Raw genomic sequence first — 22790 nt, 5'->3', positions numbered from 1 at the left:
CACATCTGCAAAGTAGGACAATACCTATCTTGACCAAATAGTTATGAGAATTAAATGAGGTACTGAATGAGCCCCAGAAACAACCAATACTGATATGACCACATATTGTGCATGTTCTGTTCATTCCTTCCTTTCTCTTTTCTCTCATTCTTCTCTCAATCCTTCTTTTCCTTTTTTCCGTCCTTAATTTTTTGTCTTCTTCCTCTCTCTGCTTTTCACTTAATGTTTGGGTGAGATTCACAAGATCCAGGGCTACAGGCAAGAAATTCAAGCAGATGTATGTACAGAATTAGTATCTTGGCAACCTCTTCTCTTTCACAGGAAGCCCATAGCCTTACTGCTCACCCAGGCTACTTAGGCAGCCTCAGAAAGACACCAAGGTAGAAGCAAGATTCTTCAACAAACTGCATGTTCTAATGCTCTGGGAGCTCTTAACAATTTTCTTTCAGTAACAGGCTACTGTACCTGGAGCCACCACCAATGTTTTTTCTCAACCTCATCACTTACACCCTCCTCCTCCCACTGTCCTCTACATCCTCCTGTGTCTCGTGCCTTCTCAGTTGAATGCCAAGCCCCTAAAGATGAGCCTTGCATCCTTCATCCACCCTGCCAGTAACCCTCAGAAAAATACCTGCCTCTAAGGAGCTTCCAAACTGATCCTAGTGAATAAGACTTAAGAAGACATCAATAAAGAAGCAAGAATTACTGAAAAATGTGGGAGCTGAATGGGCCTGGAATTGTTAGTGGATAACCATAGAAAAGACAGAGTTTGAGATGGGTTTTCTAAGATTAACAGGATTTTGAAGGCACAGAAATGAGAGACATTCATTGTAGGAAAACAATGTGAGTAATTTGGATGTCATACAGCATGAGAGAGTACAGTGACCCTATGGTGTGAATGAATGTAAAGAAGTTATGGGAATTATGACTGGAACATTTTGCCTTTTCTCATGTATATGTTTCAGAGTTCCTTATTAAAGAATGAGCGTGATGACTTAGCAAAATTGCCTACACAGTATATTTGAAGCAGTATTTCCCAAAGTGCTTCTGTGGAAAATTAGTGTCATGGAATGCTCTGTAGAAAAACAATAATAACAATTTAAAGAAATGCTGAATATTCTTTCCTCCCCCTTCAATATTTACAATGCATATTAGCTTATTTTAAGAAGGTCTGAATTAGCCTTATAGCACAAAAACCTGACTTCCCTAGGAAAAGTAGGCCTCCCCTATTTATTTCAGCATAATATCATAGTCTTTAGTTGTCCTCAAGAGTCTGTAACTGTGGGGTGCCTGGGTGGCTCAGTGGGTTAAGCTTCTGCTTTCAGCTTAGGTCATGATCTCAGGGTCCTGGGATTGGGCTCTCTGCTCAGCAGGGAGACTGCTTGTGATCTCTTTGTCAAATAAATAAACAATCTTTTTTTTAAAAAAATGGGCAGAAGACATGAACAGACACTTCTCCAATGAAACATACAAATGGCTATCAGACACATGAAAAAATGTTCATCATCACTAGCCCTCAGGGAGATTCAAATTAAAACCACATTGAGTTTGCTAAGTTCTTTATAGATTCTGGAGATACCACCTTACACCAGTTAGAATGTCCAAAATTAGCAAGACAGGAAACAACGTGTGTTGGAGAGGATGTGGAGAAAGGGGAACCCTCTTACACTGTTGGTGGGAATGCAAGTTGGTGCAGCCTTTTTGGAGAACAGTGTGAAGATTCCTTAAGAAATTAAAAATAAGGCTTCCCTATGTCCCTGCCATTGCACTACTGGGTATTTACCCCAAAGATACAGATGTAGTGAAAAGAAGGGCCATCTGTACCCCAATGTTTATAGCAGCAATGGCCACGGTCACCAAACTGTGGAAAGAACCAAGATGCCCTTCAATGGACAAATGGATAAGGAAGATGTGGTCCATATACACTATGGAGTATTATGCCTCCATCAGAAAGGATGAATACCCAACTTTTGTAGCAACATGGATGGGACTGGAAGAGATTATGCTGAGTGAAATAAGTCAAGCAGAGAGAGTCAATTATCATATGGTTTCACTTATTTGTGGAACATAACAAATAGCATGGAGGACATGGGGAGATGGAGAGGAGAAGGGAGTTGAGGGAAATTGGAAGGGGAGGTGAACCATGAGAGACTGTGGACTCTGAAAAACAATCTAAGGGTTTTGAAGGGGCAGGGGGTGGGAGGTTGGGGGAACCAGGTGGTGGGTATTAAGGAGGGCACGTATTGCATGGAGCACTGGGTGTGGTGCATAAACAATGAATTCTGTTATGCTGAAAAGAAATAAATTTTTTTAAAAGGGAAATTAATTTAAAATTTTTTTAAAAAGAATCTGTAACTATATTGTGTATTATTGTTAATATTTCATTGCCTGCTTCCCCACAAGAGTATAGATTCCGTGAGGACAAACGTGTTGCCTATCTTACTTACCATTATACCTCAAGAATCTAGTACAATGCCTAGGCATAGAATAAGTGCTCAAAATAAGAGTAAACAATGACTAAAATCTTTGTTTAACTTTGCATTGTCCAAACAGCTAATAAAGGATAGGGCTGGAATTTGAACAAAGTGCTGCCAAATCCTGGTCTCTTTTTGACCATAGATAGTATGATTGTTGTTCCCAGGTACCACATGGAGTTCTTGATGTTATAGTTTTTCTTTTTCTGTTTATTACCTTTTGAAGCTTAAATGATTATCTGATATGCCCACATTTTTTTGTTTGTATCTTCAGGCAAAGGCTGCCACCTAAAAATGTTTACTACTACCGGTGCCCGGACCATAGGAAGAATTACGTGATGTCCTTTGCATTTTGTTTTGACCGAGAAGAAGATATTTACCAGTTTGCTTACTGCTATCCATATACATACACGCGCTTTCAGCATTACCTTGACAACCTGCAAAAGAGAAACATGGATTACTTCTTTCGGGAGCAGCTGGGTCAGAGCGTGGTAAGGCCTACTCAGAAACAGGCAGCCTTGGGGTAGGAGCTTAGCAGTGGGTTTTAATAGAATGCAGACAATGGATATTGATGCTTTGTAGGTGCTCTACAACTTTTAAGAATGATTATTTTTACTGTGCCATTCTTTGCCTCTGTGGCCAACAGTAAGTCACAGAATAAGATATGAGACAGATGCTTGTTCTGAATTGAAGCTGACAAGACTTTCTAACAAGATACAAAAACTCTGGTGAGAAAACAAGGAGGCTCCTACCAGGTATCACAGGCATGTTAAAGGCATGAAAGCATTTTATGAGTGTGAGCCTCTGAGATAAAAAAAATTCATTAAAATATGTTTGTGTTTTAATGAATTCAGCTTGCCTTCAGTGCAGATTAACAAGTGGTGTGCAATTTGGCTATACTGCCCACGACATGTTCCATCATTGTCCTCCATCAGTTCCCAATCTTTCTTCCTTCCCAGGTTTAGTTCTCTGGGTCTGGAGATTTCAGTCTTACAGTCTGTATTAGTTTCCTATTGCTTGCATAACAAATTGCCATGAACTTGGTGACTTACCACAAACACAAATTTATTATTTTATAGTTCAGGAGAAGTCTGAAATTGGTCGCACTGGGCTAAAATCAAGGTATCAGCAGGTCTACATTCCTTTTGGAGGTTCCAGGAGAGAATTTATTTCCCTGTTCTTTCCAGCTTCTAGAGGCTATTTGCATTTCTTAGCTTGTAGTTCCCTTCCATCTTCAAAGCCAGCAATGGTTGGTCAAGTCTTTCTCATGATGCAGCACTCTGACACTGAATCTCCTGCCTCCCTCTTTTTTTTTTTTTTAATTGAATATTATTTTTTTTAATTTATTAATTTATTTTCAGCATAACAGCATTCATTGTTTTTGTACCACACCCAGTGCTCCATGCAATCTGTGCCCTCTATAATACCCACCACCTGGTTCCCCCAACCTCCCACCCCCCGCCCCTTCAAAACCTTCAGACTGTTTTTCAGAGTCCATAGTCTCTCATGGTTCACCTCCCCTTCCAATTTCCCCCAACTCCCTTCTCCTCTCTATCTCCCCATGTCCTCCATGCTATTTGTTATGCTCCACAAATAAGTGAAACCATATGATAATTGACTCTTTCTGCTTGACTTATTTATAAGGACCTTTGTGATTATGTTGGGCTCATCCAGATAATCCAGGATAATATCTCCATCTAAAGATCTTTAACTTAGTCACTTTGGTAAAGTCTCTTTTGTCATATAAAGTAACATATTCATAGTTTTCTGGGATTAGGACTTGCACATTTTGGGAAAGGTGTGCATTGTTCTGCCTACTATTGTTCTCTGTGGTCAATGATACATCAGTTACTTATAATGAATAAGCAGGTGATTAATTGTTTTTATGTTTCTCTCTTTAAGAATTGTGGGCTGTGCCCCTAAAATAGGCATATTGAATACTTTAAAGATCCTAAGTGAGGATACTGATGGAATTGGCAGAAAATACTAGACTCAAGGTTCTGATACATGTTGGTGGAAAATTGGAGGGAGTGAGTTCCACCTAGGAGGGAGCCCCACTTCTAAATAAAAGCTTTCAAGACAAGGCTGTTTAAAAGATGTAGAGTCTAGTCTAGCATACCCCAAAAGAGGAGAGAAATAAAGAAGGCTTGTGTATGGCTCAGGTACTGAGAGCCAAATCTGATCTTAAAAGCTAGTGGTCACAATGATGTTCTTGTAGTCTCAGATAGACAGAAGTATGCACTAAGATTTTGCAAAATATCTTCCCTTAACTCTGTCTTCCTAACAGTGGTTCTGGTGGGTGCATATGTATCTGGTACCTATATATTTCTAATTGAAAATTGGGACACATGGTGTATTAGTCAGCATGCTAGCAGGAAACAGATGGCAGCCTCACATTAGGATAATTCAAGGAGAGCTTAATAAATGGCCTATTTACAAGGTGTGGGCTGTGTGTAGGGAAACCACAGGATATAGTGCATTTCCCTGGGGCTAGTAACAGTTCAAAGGGTGTGAAGGGAAGGAATGGTTACCAGAACCCAATAGTAGAGAGCCATGTAGTGGGCATCCTTGAGTGGAACAGTGACCTTCAGTTGAGGAATAAAGTTAGCCTGAGATGACCCCACAGGGAGGGGGCTGAGAAAAATAAATGCATAGAACTCATTCTCTTACTTCCCTCTGATTTCCTAATAGGGTCCTTTTTGACCAACCCCACCAGAAGTCAGAAGACAAGAGAGCTCATTGATATAGTCCATACAGATAAGCAACCCTAGTCAGTGGAGAAAATAGAGAAAGACAGAGAGTGAATTGAGAGAGGCAAGTAGAACATATTAAATACATATTGATTGATCAATAATTTATTATTGGAAATAGAGAGATTATCTAAGATAAGACTGTCAGAGAAATTCTGAGATGAGTGTTCTCCAGACTTGTGAATTGTGATATGAGTTAAGATGGTGATAAGTTCATTCAATACTTGTGACTTCTAATTTTAAGGGCAGGATTTGTATATTTCATTCCTGTATCCCCGCAAGCCCCTTCTTAGATTTATGCCAGGCAGAATGTAGGCACATACTCAATGGCTATTAAATGGATTATTGAATGAATGGAAAAATGAATCCAGTGTGGATCCAGGATGGAATTTTACCATCATATCTGTGTTTTAGACAGAGGATGAAGAAGATATGGAGAGAAAGGAGAAGATACAGTTACATAGCACTTTCTCTTCTATTCATTTCATAGAACTCCTATCTACTATTCTCAAAGAAAGGATGAGACATGAAGTCTTTGTTCTGGGTGATCACATTTCCAGCTAAAAATTGGTATCCTATAGATACATAGGAAAACTGATATTGAATGACACCCTGATATCCCTGCCACAAGAAGCCTGAATTTTGTTTTCAGCTCTAATACCAAATTACTCATATGACCTTGAATGTTACTTACCCTTCCTGGGGACAAGTTTTTCTTCTATAAGATGAAAAAGTTGGACTTGAATGGTGTTTTCAAATTATTCTTTGAGGAACTCCTCTGGCGGGGGCGGGGGGGGGAGATAGAGAGAGAGAGAGAAGCAAGTTGAGACCCCTGTCTTCAGACTTTGTGAGGAGCACTGGGGGATATAAAACAAATCTTGGTGTTCTTCCAGAAATGTATTCTATACCTGAGGAAATAAGACATATTCAAACAGTAATATTTTAAAGCATATAATTAAGGATCTCATGAGTTGTTAGAGAGTTAATGGTCAGACAAACCATCAGGGAGAAGATAGGCTTTAAGCTGAGTCTTACAAGATGGGTAGAAATACTAAATAGAGTTGAGGAGAAGACAGCACAGACAGCAGGATACAGCCAGCCATTGCATGGTGACAATTGGTTAGAAGTCTGGTTTGGTTAGAATAGGGAATCTTCCTCCTAGAAGATTGGGATAATCTTCTAGATTGAAATATCGGGGCCAAATTCTAGAAATATTTAGTAGTCATATTAAGGAATTGGAGGGGGTACTTGTAGATGTGGGGTCAAGTACCTTATGCATATCATCTTGCTTATTTCTCACAAAAGTTGTATGGAGTAGGCAAAATTATCCCGTTTTGGGTGATAAATAATCTAAGGCTAAAGAATGAATTACTTGGGGTGCCTGGGTGGCTCAGTGGATTAAGCCGCTGCCTTCGGATCAGGTCATGATCTCTGGGTCCTGGGATTGAGTCCCACATCGGACTCTCTGCTCAGCGGGGAGCCTGCTTCCCTCTATCTCCCTCTCTGCCTGCCTCTCCGTCTCCTTGTGATCTCTCTCTCTGTCAAATAAATAAATAAAATATTTTTTTAAAAAAAGGATAAATTACTTACCTAGATTTATATGGCTAGTTCATGTCAGAGACAAAGTTTAAACCTATGGCTTCTAACACCACATCTTCGTGTTTTGATAGACCACTGACACTTTCTACATAGGACCAACTGAGAGCCTCAGTAGATCAAGAGATTACCTTATCCAAAACAGCATTTTAAGAAATTAAAATTAATGGAAGTACAGGGTATACCTGTGCTGGCCAAACTGTTTTAGGGAAACTCTATGGCTTGGACCTCAAAGCATGTGCCAGAGACTTTAAGGCATTCTGGCATACTTTTGCAGACAGGACAATTCTTCATTACCAGTGTATTTGGTATGGCTTGTGTCTGAAGACACAACTATAATTAGTTAATCCTTATTCCAATTTAGAGGGAGGATAATTATAAGTGGGAATGCTAAACATGCCAACTTCCAGATCTTAGGGAAAGTAGGCAGAAAGCAAGATTTTGAATAGTGCTGGAACTATTAATCACCATGTCCATAGCTACTATTGCTACAAACTATGTCATCCAAAATGGCATTTTATTTCATTATTCACTACTGGCCCCTTCTAACCTCACCAAACAAAATCCCTTTGAACATCCATCAATGCTGCAATCTGACATTTAAAATAAATATATTATGGGAAAATTTTTTGTTGTTCCTGTTATCTTAATTGTTCTTGTCTTTATTGAGGTATAATTAATATGCCATATAATTTATCCATTATAAGGTTACAGTTCTATGATTTTTAGTAAATTTACAGAGTTTTATACTATCACCACAATTGTTTTAGAACAGTTCCATCATCCCAAAAAGTTCTTTTGTTGATGTTCACTTCCACTCCCAACCCTAGAAACTACTGATCTTCTCTGACACTATAAAATTGCCATGTGAAAATTTCATGTAAATGAAATCATTTACATCCAGCATCTTTCACTTAGCATTATATTTTTGAGGTTTAGCCATTGTGTACCATGTATCAGTAGTTCATTTTTAGTGCTGAATAGTATTCTATTGAAAAGATACATACCACATTTTTTTTTTTTATTCTCTAGTTGGGGCTATTATGAATAATGATGTTATAAGCATTCATGTGCATACCTTTGAGTGGATATGTGATCTGCTTTCTTTTGGTAGATTTCTAGGAGTGGAATTATTGGGTCATATAGTAAGTTCCTGTTCAAATTTAAAAAAAGAAAAGCTGTGGGCACCTGGGTGGCTCAGTTGGTTGAGTGACTGCCTTTAGCTCAGGTCATGATCCTGGAGTCCCAGGATGGAGTCCCACATCTGGCTCCCTGCTCAGCAGGGAGTCTGCTTCTCCCGCTAACCTCTCTCCTCTCATTCTCTCTCTCTAAGAAGAAAAAAAAAAAAAAGCTGTCAAATTTTAAAAAAAGAAAAACATGTGTTCCATGTTAGTAATGCCATTTCCTAATAGAAATATAGGAGAGAGGGTTATAGCTTCTCCATGTTTTTGCTAACACTTGGAATTATCTATGTTTTTTATTCTAGCCATTTTAGTGGGTATGTAGTGGTATCTCATTGTGATTTTAAATGTGTTGCCCTAATGACTAGTTATGTTGGTTATCTCATCATGGGCTAATTTGTCGTTCACATAACTTCTTTAATAAAGTGTCAGTTTAAATCTTGCTCACTTAAAAATATTGGGTTATTTGTGTCCTTATAATGAGTTTTGAGAGTTCTTTATATATTCTTAATGCAAGATCTTTGTCTTTGTCTGATACATGCTTTGCAAATATTTACATCTAATCTATGCCTTATGCCTTATCTGTTTATTCTCTTCACCATATCTTTTGAAGAACAGATGTTTTAAACTTTGATGTTTTAAAATTTGAAGTCTTATGGATCATGCTTTGGATTCTTATCTAAGAACTCTTTGCTCAACTGGAGACCACAAAGATTTTCCCGCATGTTTCTTTAAAAAAATTTTATGATTTTGCTTATATCTCAGTCTGTGATTGATTTTGAATTATTTTTTATTTGTATGGCATGAGGTAAGGGTGTAGCTCATATTTTTTTTTCCTACATATATTCAATTGTTCTAGCACTGCTTGTAGAAAAGACTGACCTTTATTTGTGAATTATCTTGGTATCTTTCTCTTGTGCCTCTGCTCCATTTTTCTTTTTTTCTTTCTGATTTTTAAGTCTGGATTCCTAGGGAGTCAACCTTGTGTCTCCGTAGGTTAATGGTCAGCTATTACAGGGCTGAGTTTGTGGTCACCTACCCTGGGTCCATAAGGTTTCCTTCCTCTGCCAATGGATCTGTGTGTGGGAATGGGGCACACAGTCGAAGTTTGGGCAATTTTCAAATCTGCCCTGGCTTTTACTTTCCTTTCTGTATTGTGTTTACCATGAGCATTTGTGCAGCTTCAGGGTTGTTCAGGAGTGTGTGACTGGCTTGAGCCTTCTCAGGTCTCTACTGAGCTTGCACCCAGTCTCAGCCAGGCATGTGTTTGTCCCAGCTCTGCAAATGCAGGCCCTCCTTACTTGCCAACCTCTGTGATGATAGTTTCCATAAACAATACTTCCAGGTGTGGGCACTGCCCACTTTTCCAAATTGAGTCCCTTTGACTATGACAGAAAAACTTCTAGTCCTCCTTACTGCCCTGGCAGAACCCTGCATTCACCAAGCTTGGGGGAGATGGAACACCCACAGCATATCACAGATTCTCATTCTTATTATCCAAAGTTAGCAGTTTTTAAAGTGTGACAGTTTTGAGATTGTTGTATGTCTTTGGTCAATTTCCACAACACTTAAATGGTTGTGTCAGTTTTTTCCAGCTTTATATTTGTTTTCTGGAAATAGGATTTACCAATACACTCCAACATAGCCAGAAGTAGATTTTAATTGACAAATACTAGTTTTTCAATTGTATAACCCTTGTACTGTCAGACACAGTAAAATATGGTATTATTTTCATTCATCATTGGACTACTTAGATGAACACCTAACTCTGCATGCATGGTATGTGTGTGTGTGTATGTTTTGATAGGATTAGATAGAAAGCCACTCCTTTACTTAGGGATATTTGCCAAAAGGAAGTGTCTAACAAAGAAAATAATCTCATAATGTATTTTAGGGGATTACTAGAAAATCATTTATATGGGAAAACTACTGTTTAATTTCTGGCACTGGCTAGCTCTCTGACTTTGAGAAAAGCACTTCTCTTTAGGCTGCAGAAAGTCAGACCAGATTATTTCAAGTATCTTTTCCAATTACAACATAAATTATGGCTCAAACGTTCATGAGATCCTGATTGTGTGTTCTGAGTCAGAGATCAGCCTGCTATAATGTTGCCTCTTAATCTGTCCTTAATTTATAATACTGGTAGTTATTGAGTGCTTAGCATGTGCTAGGTCCAATGCTATGATCATCACACACATTATGTCACTGATTCCTCACAACAACCCTATTATGTGATTCATACTGTTATTGAATGCCTAACATTGAACCAGCATGGTCTAGGTTCTAGGGAAATAGCAGTGAAAACCAGGCAGAAATCCGTGTCTTCACAGGGCTGATATTCAAGTAGAAAGAGACAGACAATATTCTATAAATTAAATGAGGAAAGGGAATGAATTTTGGGGTGAAGGGTTCACTTAGAAGAATTTAATCTCTGGGATATATTAGTATTATCTTCTTCCATTTCCATTTTTAAAAACTGAGATACAATCAGATGATTAATTTGTCTATACCATAAAGTTGGAACTTGAAGCCAAAGCTTTACAGATTCCAAAAAATGGACTCCAAACCAGTACTGGATGGGGAAAAAAGTTTTTCACCTATATATTCATTTACTAAATTCATGCAAAGCCGTTCTTCAATACTACAGATACCTGATGAATACCTTCTACCTGTCAGGCTCTATACTGGGTGATGGAGACAGAAAGATGACTACCAAACACGCTTGTCCCTGAGAAGTATTCAGTGTGGGCAACACAGATGTAAAAACTAATAATGGCAGTGATGGTAGGAGACTTGATATAATAGAAGTAGTGGGCAGAGAAGGGGCACAAGGGAGGAAACAAAGCCTTATGTCAAAGGTATCTTGAACTGAGAATCAAAATATGGATAGAGAGGCTGAGACGCATGGTTAAGTCCTGACAGTTTTGTATGGTTCCAGATGACAAGAGCCCACAATAAGCCTAAGAAGAACAGAGGATTAGCAATGGAAAAAGAAGGAGAGGTAGGTGGAGGCGGGCCCAGGAGTGCCTTGAATACCAACCTAAAGAATTTGGATTTTATCCTGAGGACAGTGAGGAACCAAGCTGGAAGGATCATGATCATTGTGGCATTTAACTCTTCCATTTCCAGGCTGTACTTACTGGTGACAGCAGATCTCCCTGCCTTTCCAGCTGCCTTTTTTTCCTCCTATAGACAGAGATAACTGTTTGTCAAAAGTACCTAAAGGAAAATTACCACCACGACACCATGTATAAAAATGAAGGGCACCTGGATGGCTCAGCGGGCTAAGCCTCTGCCTTCATCTTGGGGTCCTGGGATCGAGCCCCACATCAGGCTCTCTGCTCTGCGGGGAGCCTGCTTCTCCCTCTCGTCTGCCTGCCTTTCTGCCTACTTGTGATCTCTCTCTCTCTCTGTCAAATAAATAAATAAAATATTTTTTAAAAAATTAAAAAATAAATAAAAATGAGAATGCCATAGAAATGCCTAAAAAGCTGGTCTTTCTGACCTTAATTAAGATCTCACACAATCTCTAGAGTTGGCGAAGACTATAGGGTTCACATTCAAATTTAGCAAATATATTAGGAACCTCTATGGGCAAGGACCCAAATTGTATAGACCAGTATCTTCTCTTAACATTCCAGAAATTCGACTTTTCAGCCTCTGCTCACATATTTTTTGAGGCAGCCTGAGCCCCGTTTCAAAGAGAAAAAAGTTCAGCATTCCCAGAAAGAGCACCTCCCTGTAACCTCTCTCCTTGACTCTAGCTCCACCCTCTGGGTCTACTTCAAAGCACATACTTGCTCCTATAGCCCCAGGACAGGTCTGCAAAGATAACAAGCCAGTGACCACACCCCCTCCTGAGTCCTCTACAGGCTAGTCCCTTTTTTCCTCCTCTGCCCCCATAATTGTACATTTCTGCAAATTCTGTGGTTTCTAAACTTTGTGCCTTCTTTGTTGTTCTCTGGACATAATCTATGTTGTTAACCTCCTTTATAAAATATCAGAACTGAATATAAAATTTTATAGGCAATATAAGCCTTCTACAGCAGAATAGGACTATTGCCTCTCTTGTTCTGAATGCTAGATCTCTAGAAATGTAACAAGGGTTTACATTAGCTTCTTTTAGCAGTGAAGTCTACCTGTAGTTGAATTTTGTTGCTGCTCCTTAAGTAAGGCGATTTTAATTCCTGATTTTTTAAAATAAACCTTAAATTTTTAAATATTTTAAAAAATATTTTATTTATTTATTTGACAGAGATCACAACTAGGCAGATAGACAGGCAAAGTTGGGGGGGGGGAAGCTGGCTTCCTGCTGAGCAGAGAGCCAGATCTGGGACTCGATCCCAGGAACCTAAGATCAAGACCTGAGCCAAAAGCAGAGGCTTAACCCACTGAGCCACCCAGGCACCCCTTTTTAAGTAATTTTAGATTTATAAAAAAACAAGTTGGCCATCTACAGGTGCCATCATGGCAGTCATTGCTAGTCACATGCTCCTGGTCTCCGGTCTCACCTTTGTGTTCCAGACACTCATGTCTATGAAAGTACTCATCCAGGTAGAAAATGAGCCTCTTCCTCCAACAAAAGGACAAAATATTTTTGGGCAACAAGTATGTCAGCTCCCTGGTCTGTTTTGTTATGCTCAGCATTTTGTCAGCATTAGTGGGAAACATGGGTTGTTCATAGACTTAACTCCAAAACTATGTTCAGGAATCCTTGGAATTGTGGTCCATGGTAACATTTTACAGCTTTATTGGGTAGTGTGAGAATGTTGAGGAAATAGGCCCTGAAAATGTGCAAAAAGAAGCCATATTTTTCTTCAACCAAGTTATCAAGGAGACAAATCAAGAGACGATGGCTTGTTCTGCTGCTACCCTCATCACACATCCCTTCCACATGATCACTCTGAGATTTGTGGTACAATTCACTGGCAGAGAATCCAAGTACTGTGGACTTTGTGACTCTGTTGTAACTATGTATCAGGAAGAGGGCATCCTAGGATTTTTGTGGGTCTTATTCTTCACCTCCAAGGTGACATAATTTCTTTGTGGCTCTGAAACTCACCAGCCTACCTTGACAGTACCTATGCACTGGACAGTGAGGTTTCCACCATGTATGAAATGAAGAGTTATTCTGGAGCTGTCATAGGATTTTTTTGCCAATGTTGACCTACCCCTTTGTGCTTATTTCTAATCTTATGGTTGTCAACAACTGTGGGCTTACTGGTGGATCCCCACCTTACTTCACAATATATACTTCTTGGATAGATTGCTGGTGCCTTCTACAAAAAGAGAGAAATATGGGCTGAGAAAATAATTTCTTTTTCCAGAAGGTCCCCTTTGGGAAGACTTATTGTTGTGACCTGAGGATGTTAATTTGAACATGTGGTGCAGGGATATTGACATTACTATAGTCCCAGATGCACAGAATTGTGGGAGAGGATGTTGATTTCTATATAGTTTGGCACACTTTTTAAATAATCATTTAATCTTAATAAAAGGGAAAAAAAATGAAAAGATAATATAAAATATAAATTGAAAAGATAACCTCACCCAGTTTCCTCTAATGTTACACAAATCATACACAACCATGGAGCATTTGTCAAAACAAATAAATTAACATTGATATACTATTAACTAAACTACAAAACTATATTCAGATATCCTCAGTTTTTCCACTGATATTCTTTTTCTGTCCCAGGATCTGATCCAGGATAATGCATTAGCCTATACTTTACAAGTATAATTGTGAACCCTTACAGTTGTCCTGCTATTGGTTTTAACCCTTCATTCTAGCTTGCTGTGATCATTTTGATTCTTGGATTCTCTTATCTGTATTATTAGTGTCTTCACTAAGATTTTTTTTTAAAGTATATATGTTTTAAGCATTAATAGAAATGTGTAAGTGTTTAAAAGGTTGAAACCTGAGACCAAGGATAGAGATCCATGCATATTACCAGAGACTACTCTGGAATGCCTGGATTGGCATTTTTAAAAATCAATTCTAGGGGCACCTGGGTGGCTCAGTGGGTTAAAGCCTCTGCCTTCGGCTCAGGTCATGATCCCAGGGTCCTGGGATCGAGCCCTGCATCGGGCTGTCTGCTCAGTGGGGAGCCTGCTTCCTCCTCTCTCTCTCTGCCTGCTTCTCTGCCTACTTGTGATCTCTGTCTGTCAAATTAATAAATAAATAAATCTTTAAAAAAAATCAATTCTATATCAGTCCTTGAGCTTGATTGTGCTACTAACTCCAGTTGCATAAGCTATCTAAGTGAAAAAGGTTTTATCTGCCTCCAGGTCAACTCAGTTAAATTCTATTTAGTTTTAGGAGCAAAGTGGGCAAGTATAATGAGATTGGAAGAGTTAAGATATGGAGCCTGGCAGCCTCTACAATAGTCCTTATGTGGACTTGTGAAGAAAAGCCAGGATCTCAGAAAGTAGCTAGAGGGAACCATGGACAGCCAAGTCAGAGGACAGAAGACAGTAACACAGAAAAGAAAGCAGAGAGGGCCAGCACCATTCTCATCAGCAGGGTAAGTTCAAAACAAAGTAGCTCCCTTCCATTCTTTCTATTCCTTCCCCATTGTTCTTTCTTCCCCTTTGAAGTAAAACATTACGGAATTGCAGCTGGCAACATGGCCAAACAAATGTATGAAAAATAATTACATCTTTTTGGCTGGGTTTTAAATTGAGTAATTGTTTGAAGTTAGTAATCTCAATTATCATTCCCCAATCCACCTCTCAGGAGAGTTCTTCGGACCCTCATCAGCACCAAACCTTGTCCTGATCAGACATTCTAAATTAAACAAGCTTAGTAGTTTTGGCTCCCTTCCAGCAGGCCACTTCACAAGTCACCACTCTCTTGGCATAGTTTTTGCTATTCCCTCCAAAAAGAGCCTCAGTTAATTGGAGGCAGATCCATCCTTCCAGCATCTGGTGAGGGACTTCTACCTTACCCGACTGCTACAGGTAACTTATCCATTCCAAACCTTATCCCTGAAAGAGGAAGGCCCTAAAGATAAGATGCTGGGAACTGGGGGCACCTGGGTGGCTCAGTTGTTAAGCATCTGCCTTCAGCTCAGGTCATGATCGCAGGGTCCTGGGATTGAGCCCCACATCAGGCTCCGTGCTCAGTGGAGAGCCTGCTTCTCCCTCTCCCTCTCCTGGTCCCCTTGCTTGTGCTCACTCTATCTCTTCTCTCACTGTTGCTCTCTATCAAATAAATAAATAAATAAATAAATAAATAAATAAAACCTTAATTAAAAAAAAAAAAAGATGCTGCGAATTGTGACCCTGAGTTCTCCACTGCTAGAACAAACTGGTGCATGCCTGATTTACTCATGCTGCAGTGAATGACACAGATTAACATACACCTGCTCCAGACATGAGTTTCCTAGTCCAGTGAACGTATCACCATTACTCCAGGTGCCTGTGCCAGAAACCTGTCCTATTTTACTTTTTATTCAGTCCTTGCATACACAGTTACCAAGTATGATTGATGCTATAACTTAATATCCTTAGAATCTATCCATTCTTCATCTCTGCTGCCAGTGCCCAAGTTCAAACTATCAGCATCTCTCAGGAAATCACAATAGCTTCTTTAGCCAACAGGTACAAGATGTAAGGTGAAAAGGCCTGTAGGCTCTCTCTCTATTCTGCTCACCTAAATATGTCAGCATTGTAGTGGCTCCCAGAAAGTTCCAGCCTTCCTCCTAACCTTGTGTTGTCCTCATGCCTCACTGATCCTCTGGTACCTGCCTAACCCAGAGACAGTAGACTTTTCACTGAAGCCTACTTAGGTAGCTTGGGAGATGACATCGTTTTTGCTAACAGATTGCAATTTTAGGCCATTCTTTCCTCTTCCTTTTATAAAAAGACGTTTTGAGCCTTATGACATCAGTCTATATTAACCCTGTACCATTCCTTGTTGCTGTCATCTGCTGTTGTCTTGGACAGTTCTCTCATCATGGCGAACTTTGGTCCATAATTGTCTTTTCCACTACTCCACTGCCACTGTGTTGAAAAATTTCAGTATCCATGAAAATGACCCACTGAACACCCTGTTCTCTCAGTGGGTTAAGATAAAATAACAAACTCTTAAATTGGTCTATAAGATCCTGCATAATCTGGCCTCTGCCTGCTTTTTCAGCCTGTCTCATTTATCCCTGTCATTTTGCTCTCTCTGTTCTACCCACACTGGCTTCCGTACAGTTCTTTCTATCAGACATGGATTGTCTCTCCTAACTTGTATACATACTGACCTATGTACCTGGAATCTTCCTTCCTGATGGCCCTTTGCCTCGCTACTTTCTATTCTGCTTTCAGGATCCAGGTTGAACATCACTTTCTCCTGGAATTCTTTCCTGATACACAATTCTCCATACTAGTTTGACAGCCTCTGTTACATGAGTCTATAATAAACTGTTTCCCCTTTAAAACACTTGTCACTCTTTTGATTACTCATCCTCTGTTTTTCTCTGTTTATAGGTATAGGGAATATTTTTATATTTAGGGTATGTATAAGAGTGGGGCAGGTGGAGAAGCCATGCTCTTACAGCCAGAATTCCTCCTGGTACCTCTTGGTGTGGTCATACTTTGTCACTTTCTCGGAAACTATATTTCCATTTTGTTAAATCAGAAGGTATATAACATTAGGACACAAGGTCATTTCTTTCCTGTGAGTCACAGGATGTCAAAGCCAACAAGAAACTTAATTTTCTGTAATTTAAAACCATGTTATCCATATCCCTAAGGTGGAATTTAGTCTGTGAACAATACCATAGATGCCATTGAGGAGGAGGGAAAAAGAGGGACTTCTGTGAAGTCAGGGCTTTGGCTTCTCTTATCCTCTCTGCCATGCATACCAGGCATGCCAGGCCCTATTCACTGGCCTTCCTCATAGACTTAGTTTTAAAAAAGGCCTCAATCAATGAATCATGGAATACCACATCAAAAACTAATGATGTACTATATAGTGACTAACAGAACATAATAAAAAAAAGAATAATAAAGGACTCAGCTGTTAATAGTGTTTGCAAATTTCTCTTCCTGCAGCTAGAAACACTGGTGCCCAGAGAGGGAAGGTAACTCTCCTGAGTCACCCAGTGAGTTAGTGGGACAGCGCTAACTGGAAGCCCAGCTGCTCACACCTCGATTGTCCACCACAGCCTACTGCCTCTCACTCCCAGATCTGTCTGCAAAGCTTGCTTATTTGTCTGTTCTTTCTGCAAACATTAACTAAGTATCTACAAGGGAGTGAAAATAAAATTAAATGCCTAAATCAGTAATGTGAGCTGTATGGTGCAGAATCCTAACTCTCCCACTCATTAACTGTGTAGCCTCAGGCAATAATTTAGCCTCTCTTTCCTCACAGATTAGTGTCCCCCCCGCCACCCCTCACTTCAAAAGATATCCATAGAAACTCCTTATTCAGTTATAGTTTTAAGTAGGAAGATCATCAGGACTAGAGACATATTGGGGTTTTTTAATTTTGGCTCTGCCACTTACATCTTTGGCATGTCAAATAACCTCTTAAAGCTTCATCTGCTAACTAGGCACTGTGATTTAGCTTTAGGTTATTGTCATGACAAGACACTTCTAGTGGATATTAGATAACAGATGTGAAAGTGCCTCCTGAGTTGTTTGTAAATATTTGGATATAATGCATTTGCAATACTGATTTCCCTTAACAGACTCTAAGCTCCCTGAAGGTATACAATTTGTCATATAAAAATGAGAACAGCTTACATTTAGAGTACTTACTCCATGTCAACTACAATTCTACCCGCTTTATTATAATTTAATCACCTTCAGCAACTTTATGAAACAGGTATTACTATTATGACAGTTTTGCTGATGAGGAAACAGGCATAGAGAGGTTAAGTAACTTTTTCAAGGGTATGCTGCTAGAAGAAACCAAGAAATAGGTTTTTGGCAGGGGTTGGGGGAAGGAACTATAGGAACATGGTAAAGACCCCTAAGAACTGTACAGGTGAGGTAATATTTTTGAGCTCCTTTCATCGATTAAGTCCTCCAAGATAGAGTTCAAATATTACCTCTCTTATACAAAAAGGAAAAGGGGTGAGGGGAAGAATAAAATCTGTCTGTTAACTAGTTCTGATGCTATCTCTTGGCCATTCTCAAAGGACAGACGTATCACAAAGATAGTGGCTGGAAACTGAGAAAGGCAGGCATAAGGGCTGACTTCTTATAGGCTCCTAGGGAAAAGCAAATACAATCAGCTGCAAGTCATTATTATCCATTTTCTAACAAAAATGTCCTGCGACAGGGGGACTTGATAACTGAACCAGACATCTTCCTAGAATCCTATTATTAGCATTTAAGGAGATTGTTTCAGTGTTAAAAAAAAAAAATCAAAGTTTCAAAAGTGTAGGATTTTAAGGCAACTTGCAACCTGATGTTAGCCTCAGAATTGATTCAGACTGTGCAAGCTTACCTTCAAGAAGTTCACCTTGTGTTACTTTTAGTGACTGTGCCAACCAGTAATGGCTTGGGAATAATATGACGGGACATGTTGTTCACAGGCCATGGAAGAGACAAAACACAGGGTCTGGAAAGAAGAGGTTTATGGCAGTTGGAATTGGAAAATCCAGGTGGGATTTGACTCATGGCCCCTGGCTAGAATCTGTGCTCCTTCCCAGAGCAAGCTGTTGAACTTCACAGGAAATCCTGTAGCCAGCAATGTGTCTGAAGTTGCAGTAACCTTCTCCTAGGCTCTGCTTGTCTCTGTAGGACTGTTAATGGATGTGGGGGAAGGAGGGATGCAAAAGGTCAGGTACTACCTTCCAGGACCTCCATGTGGTTCATCATTCTCCCAGTGAAGCTACTGCTGCTCTTTCTTTCACTCTAACACTGTACTGTTAACCTCTGGCTCCTCCTTTTCCTGCTTATTCCTTCCTTCCTTATTCTTTCTGTCATTGGCAAAAAAATAAAATAAAATAATAAATCAATCTTGAAATGTGGATGTATCTGTAAGAAGTAACACTATAAATTTCTTAGGAGAAAACATAGGAGTGTATCTTAGTGATCATGGGTTAGTCAATAATCGTTTCTTAGATATGACACCAAAAGCACAAACAGCGAAATACAAATTGAACGTTGTCAAAATTAAAAAATTTTATACTGAAAATTATACCATCAAGAAAGTGAGAAGACAAGCTACAGAATGTAAGAAAATACTTTCAAATCATATATCTGGTAAGAAACTTGTATCAAGAACATAGAAAGAGCTCCTACAATTCAATAAAAAGACAAAAAAGAAAACAAAGATTAAGAATGGGTACTGGATCTAAATAGACATTTCTCAAAGAAGATAAAAAATGGCAAATAAGCACATAAATGCATACTCAACATAAAAAAAAAAGATATTTAACATCTTTTGCCATTGGGAACTGCAAATTAAAATCTCAGTGACGTATTGCATCTCAACCTCTGGATAATAAAAGAAGGACAGGGGCACCTGGGTGGCTCAGTCAGTTTAGCATCTATGTTAGGCTCAGGTCATGATCCCAGGATCCTGGGATGCAGTCCCGCATTGGGCTCTCTGATCATCGGGGAGTCTGCTTCTCCCTATGCCCCTCCCCTTCCCCTCACCTCATGCGCTCACATGCTCTCTCTCTCTCTCTCTCTCTCAAAAACAAATAAAATCTTTAAAAAATAAATAAATAAAAGGAAGACAATAGCAAGTGTTGGAGATGATATGGAAAAACTGAGACCCTCATACATTACTGATAGGAATATAAAATGGTGCAGCTGCTTTGTAAAACATTTAGCAGTTCCTCAAAATGTTAAGCATAGAATTACCTTATGGCCCAGCAATTCCACTCCTAGGTATACATTCAAGAAAAAAAAAATGTGTGTTCACACAAAGTCCATGAAAAGGAATAAAGTACTGATGCCTGCTGTGACATGGGTTGTATTCCTCTTTGTGGCTGTAAGGTTGCTGGGTTCACAGTAAGTTCCCAATAATTTTTGTTGAATATATATATATATATATATATATATATATATATATATTCATATCTTTCTTAAAAGTGGAAACTATGGAAAGTGTTCAAGTTTCTTGTTTGTCTTCCCAAAGAGATATCATTTCAGAAAATGAAACATAAAAATCCCACCTTGTTTTCTCTATTGTACTTTCTACTGGATTAATTTATTACATGTATTCCTTTATTTTTTTCTAAATTATTTTACTTCATCCTCCAATATCACTTGATTCCTCTGGCTTACTTACCATAGTTTGGCATTAAAAGACAATTATTATTTGAGAAGAGAATAGAGGTATTCTCTCCAAATTGTATTTTATAGGAAGGCATTTTCCAGTATATTTCCTACATTAAAGTGGCTAATAATAAGATATTAATATGCATTACAGCTACTTGAATCAGCCTCCTCTTTTTCATTTGATAATATTCATACATATTTAAGAGTTTCTTAATTTTGTCTAACTAGGTCAGCAGAATATTACCCAATCTTGATACTATTTGTCCAGACTGCCATTTTATAGGAGTTGGGAGAGCAGACAGATGTTTGAGAGTTTCCATCTTTTTCTCCCATTCTCGATGCTTGTGCTACTGGTGTCTGAAGTCAGGAGAGTTTAGACCTACAAAGGCTCTGAAAGATTTGTCTTCTAACACCTTCCTTGCCCAGCTAAGGAAGTGAAGAAATCTGTAGTACCTAGGAGTATGACCTAGGTTTCCCGATTAGGAATCTCATATTGTTTACATTTCATCAAAAAGGACCACGTTTAGTCGTGTTATTTACCATTTTCTCCCCATACACCATGTGTCAGGCTCTGTTTTTCTCTCGCGTAATCATTTCACCTTCAGGACTAACAATAGGCTTCTTGCTGTTATTATTACCTTACCTAGGTGAAGAAACTAGGGCTCATCTCACATAGCTAGTAAGTGGTAGAAGCAGGATTTGTACCGAGGTCTGTCTGACTTCAAAATGCATCCCCCTATTCTGCATGAGTCCTTTCACTGACTAGTCTTTGTTATTTTGAGGACCTAATGAGATCATGGAGGTGCTGACATGGTGGTGAAGAAGGCTTTATCTTCTTGAGTCCCCAGGGTTCTTTCTCAGGATAAAGACGCTTCTTAGGGCTATGTTTTGCTTCCTTCTTGGCTTGCCTCATAGCCAAGCCTGCCTCCATCTTCTCTGTGACTGTGTGCCTACCCTTGTTCTTCTGGGCTTCCTGCCTTTAGCCTACTTGGGGAGGCTGATTCAGTCCTTCCAGCTTTTTCACATCTTTGCCCCACAAAACAAAGCCATATGTCCTTTTCTATTTCAAAGCTCTCTGTTACACCTGCAGGCAAAGAGTTGGGGAAGAAGGTAGCAGATGAACCTACAAGCAAAGATGAGACAACTTTCCAGATTTTCTTGGTGTTAGCTCTTACTCTGGGCTCTTGTTCCTCCACAGTTATCTCTGAGTGGGTGAAGCTCATTTGGCTGCCCTTCCTTCAGGCCCACCCTTCCTTAGGTCTAGGAAGACCTCCTCCAGGATCCTTCCTCTGTGCAGTCTGATGGGCCTAAATGTGTTCAAGAAGAATGATAGGTGTGTTTCCATCTCTGAGGTCTTCCTTAATAGTGGAGCCTCCCATATGTAATGGGGCCTCTGCCCTGTACAGCCTTGCTCTACCCAGGAGTGATCCTTCTGGCTATTTCCTCTCAAAACTCTTGAAGTCCAGCTTACACAGATGACCTGTTGGGGTGCCACAGAGATGGCTCCTGTCCTTGGATGGAAAATGTAGCTAAATTTCCATGGAGTCATGTATAGGCCATAGGGTTGGTAATTTTATGTATCTACATTTTCTTGAAGTCTCAAAAGTTCTGTGTCTATGAAGGGCATTTTTATTAATGGTATTGGTGATGAGGATAATGATAAAAAGAGCCACAGTAGTAACAGTAAGTATGTTACACTCTCACACGGAAAGAAAATGTAAAGGTTTTGGAGTCAGATCAGTGTTTGAATTTCAGCTTCACCACTAATTCATTACCAAATTAAGCAAATTATTTCATATTACACTACCTATTTCTTCATCTGCACATTTGGAATAATAACCCTTAATTGTCAAGGCATTTGTCAGGGGTAATATTAACCAAAGCTAACATTTATTGAGCACTTATATGTGCCACACACAGTGAAACCTAAGCTCTTGGAATATAAATAGCTTGTGTAATTCTCACAACACCTTTTGAGACCTATTACTCTGTCCATTTCATAGATTGGGAAGCTAAAGCACAGAGAGATTAATTAATTAGCTTAAAATCACACGGTTAGTAAATGGTAGAGTTAGGACTTGGCATCTAAACCTAAGCAATTTGTCTCAAAAGCCTGTTATTTAAAAAGATGAGGTTTATAAAGCAGTTTCCATATTGCCTGGCACAGATTCGTTTCTCAATTGGTAACTATAATTTAACAGCATATTGCATTTCTAAAGAAGTACACAAATGCAAAGTGTTTGTTTTTATATTTTTAAGACTTTGTCTCTTTCTCATCACTTAGTCAAGAATGCCTAAAAAGCTCTGTCTGCTAGAGAAGGGAGTGAATTTGGTTATTTACCTGGTTACTTTGATCAAGATAGACAACCACATTTGGCAATCCTGGCTCCCATTGGTTTATTTTAGGAAACCTAAATTATTCACTTGGAATGTCTATGTTGACCAGAGAAAAGAATGTCAGCATAGCTTCCCACTTGTGCTGACTGTGGGTCAGTCTGGTCTCATAGGAGAAGTAACTTTCCTTGAAATGAGCCCTCCTCACACAAATATCA

General features: G+C 39.2%; 1 protein-coding gene and 1 pseudogene across 1 annotated transcript in view; both read left to right on the top strand.

Moving 5' to 3' along the window:
• The window catches only part of AGBL4 (AGBL carboxypeptidase 4), a 1601862-nt gene that overhangs the window by 1094862 nt on the left and 484210 nt on the right, over positions 1-22790 (top strand). The window contains exon 5 of the mRNA XM_045064492.1: positions 2749-2965. Within this exon, the coding sequence (XP_044920427.1) occupies positions 2749-2965 (217 nt within the window). The remainder of the gene's footprint in view (positions 1-2748; positions 2966-22790) is intronic.
• LOC101692650 lies at positions 12469-13379 on the top strand (annotated as a pseudogene).

This window comes from Mustela putorius, unplaced genomic scaffold (genome assembly GCF_011764305.1).
Source record: "Mustela putorius furo isolate JIRA1106 unplaced genomic scaffold, ASM1176430v1.1 tig00003853_pilon_pilon_pilon, whole genome shotgun sequence".
NCBI classification, from domain to species: Eukaryota; Metazoa; Chordata; class Mammalia; order Carnivora; family Mustelidae; genus Mustela; species Mustela putorius.
This window is presented reverse-complemented; position numbering and strand designations above follow the sequence as displayed.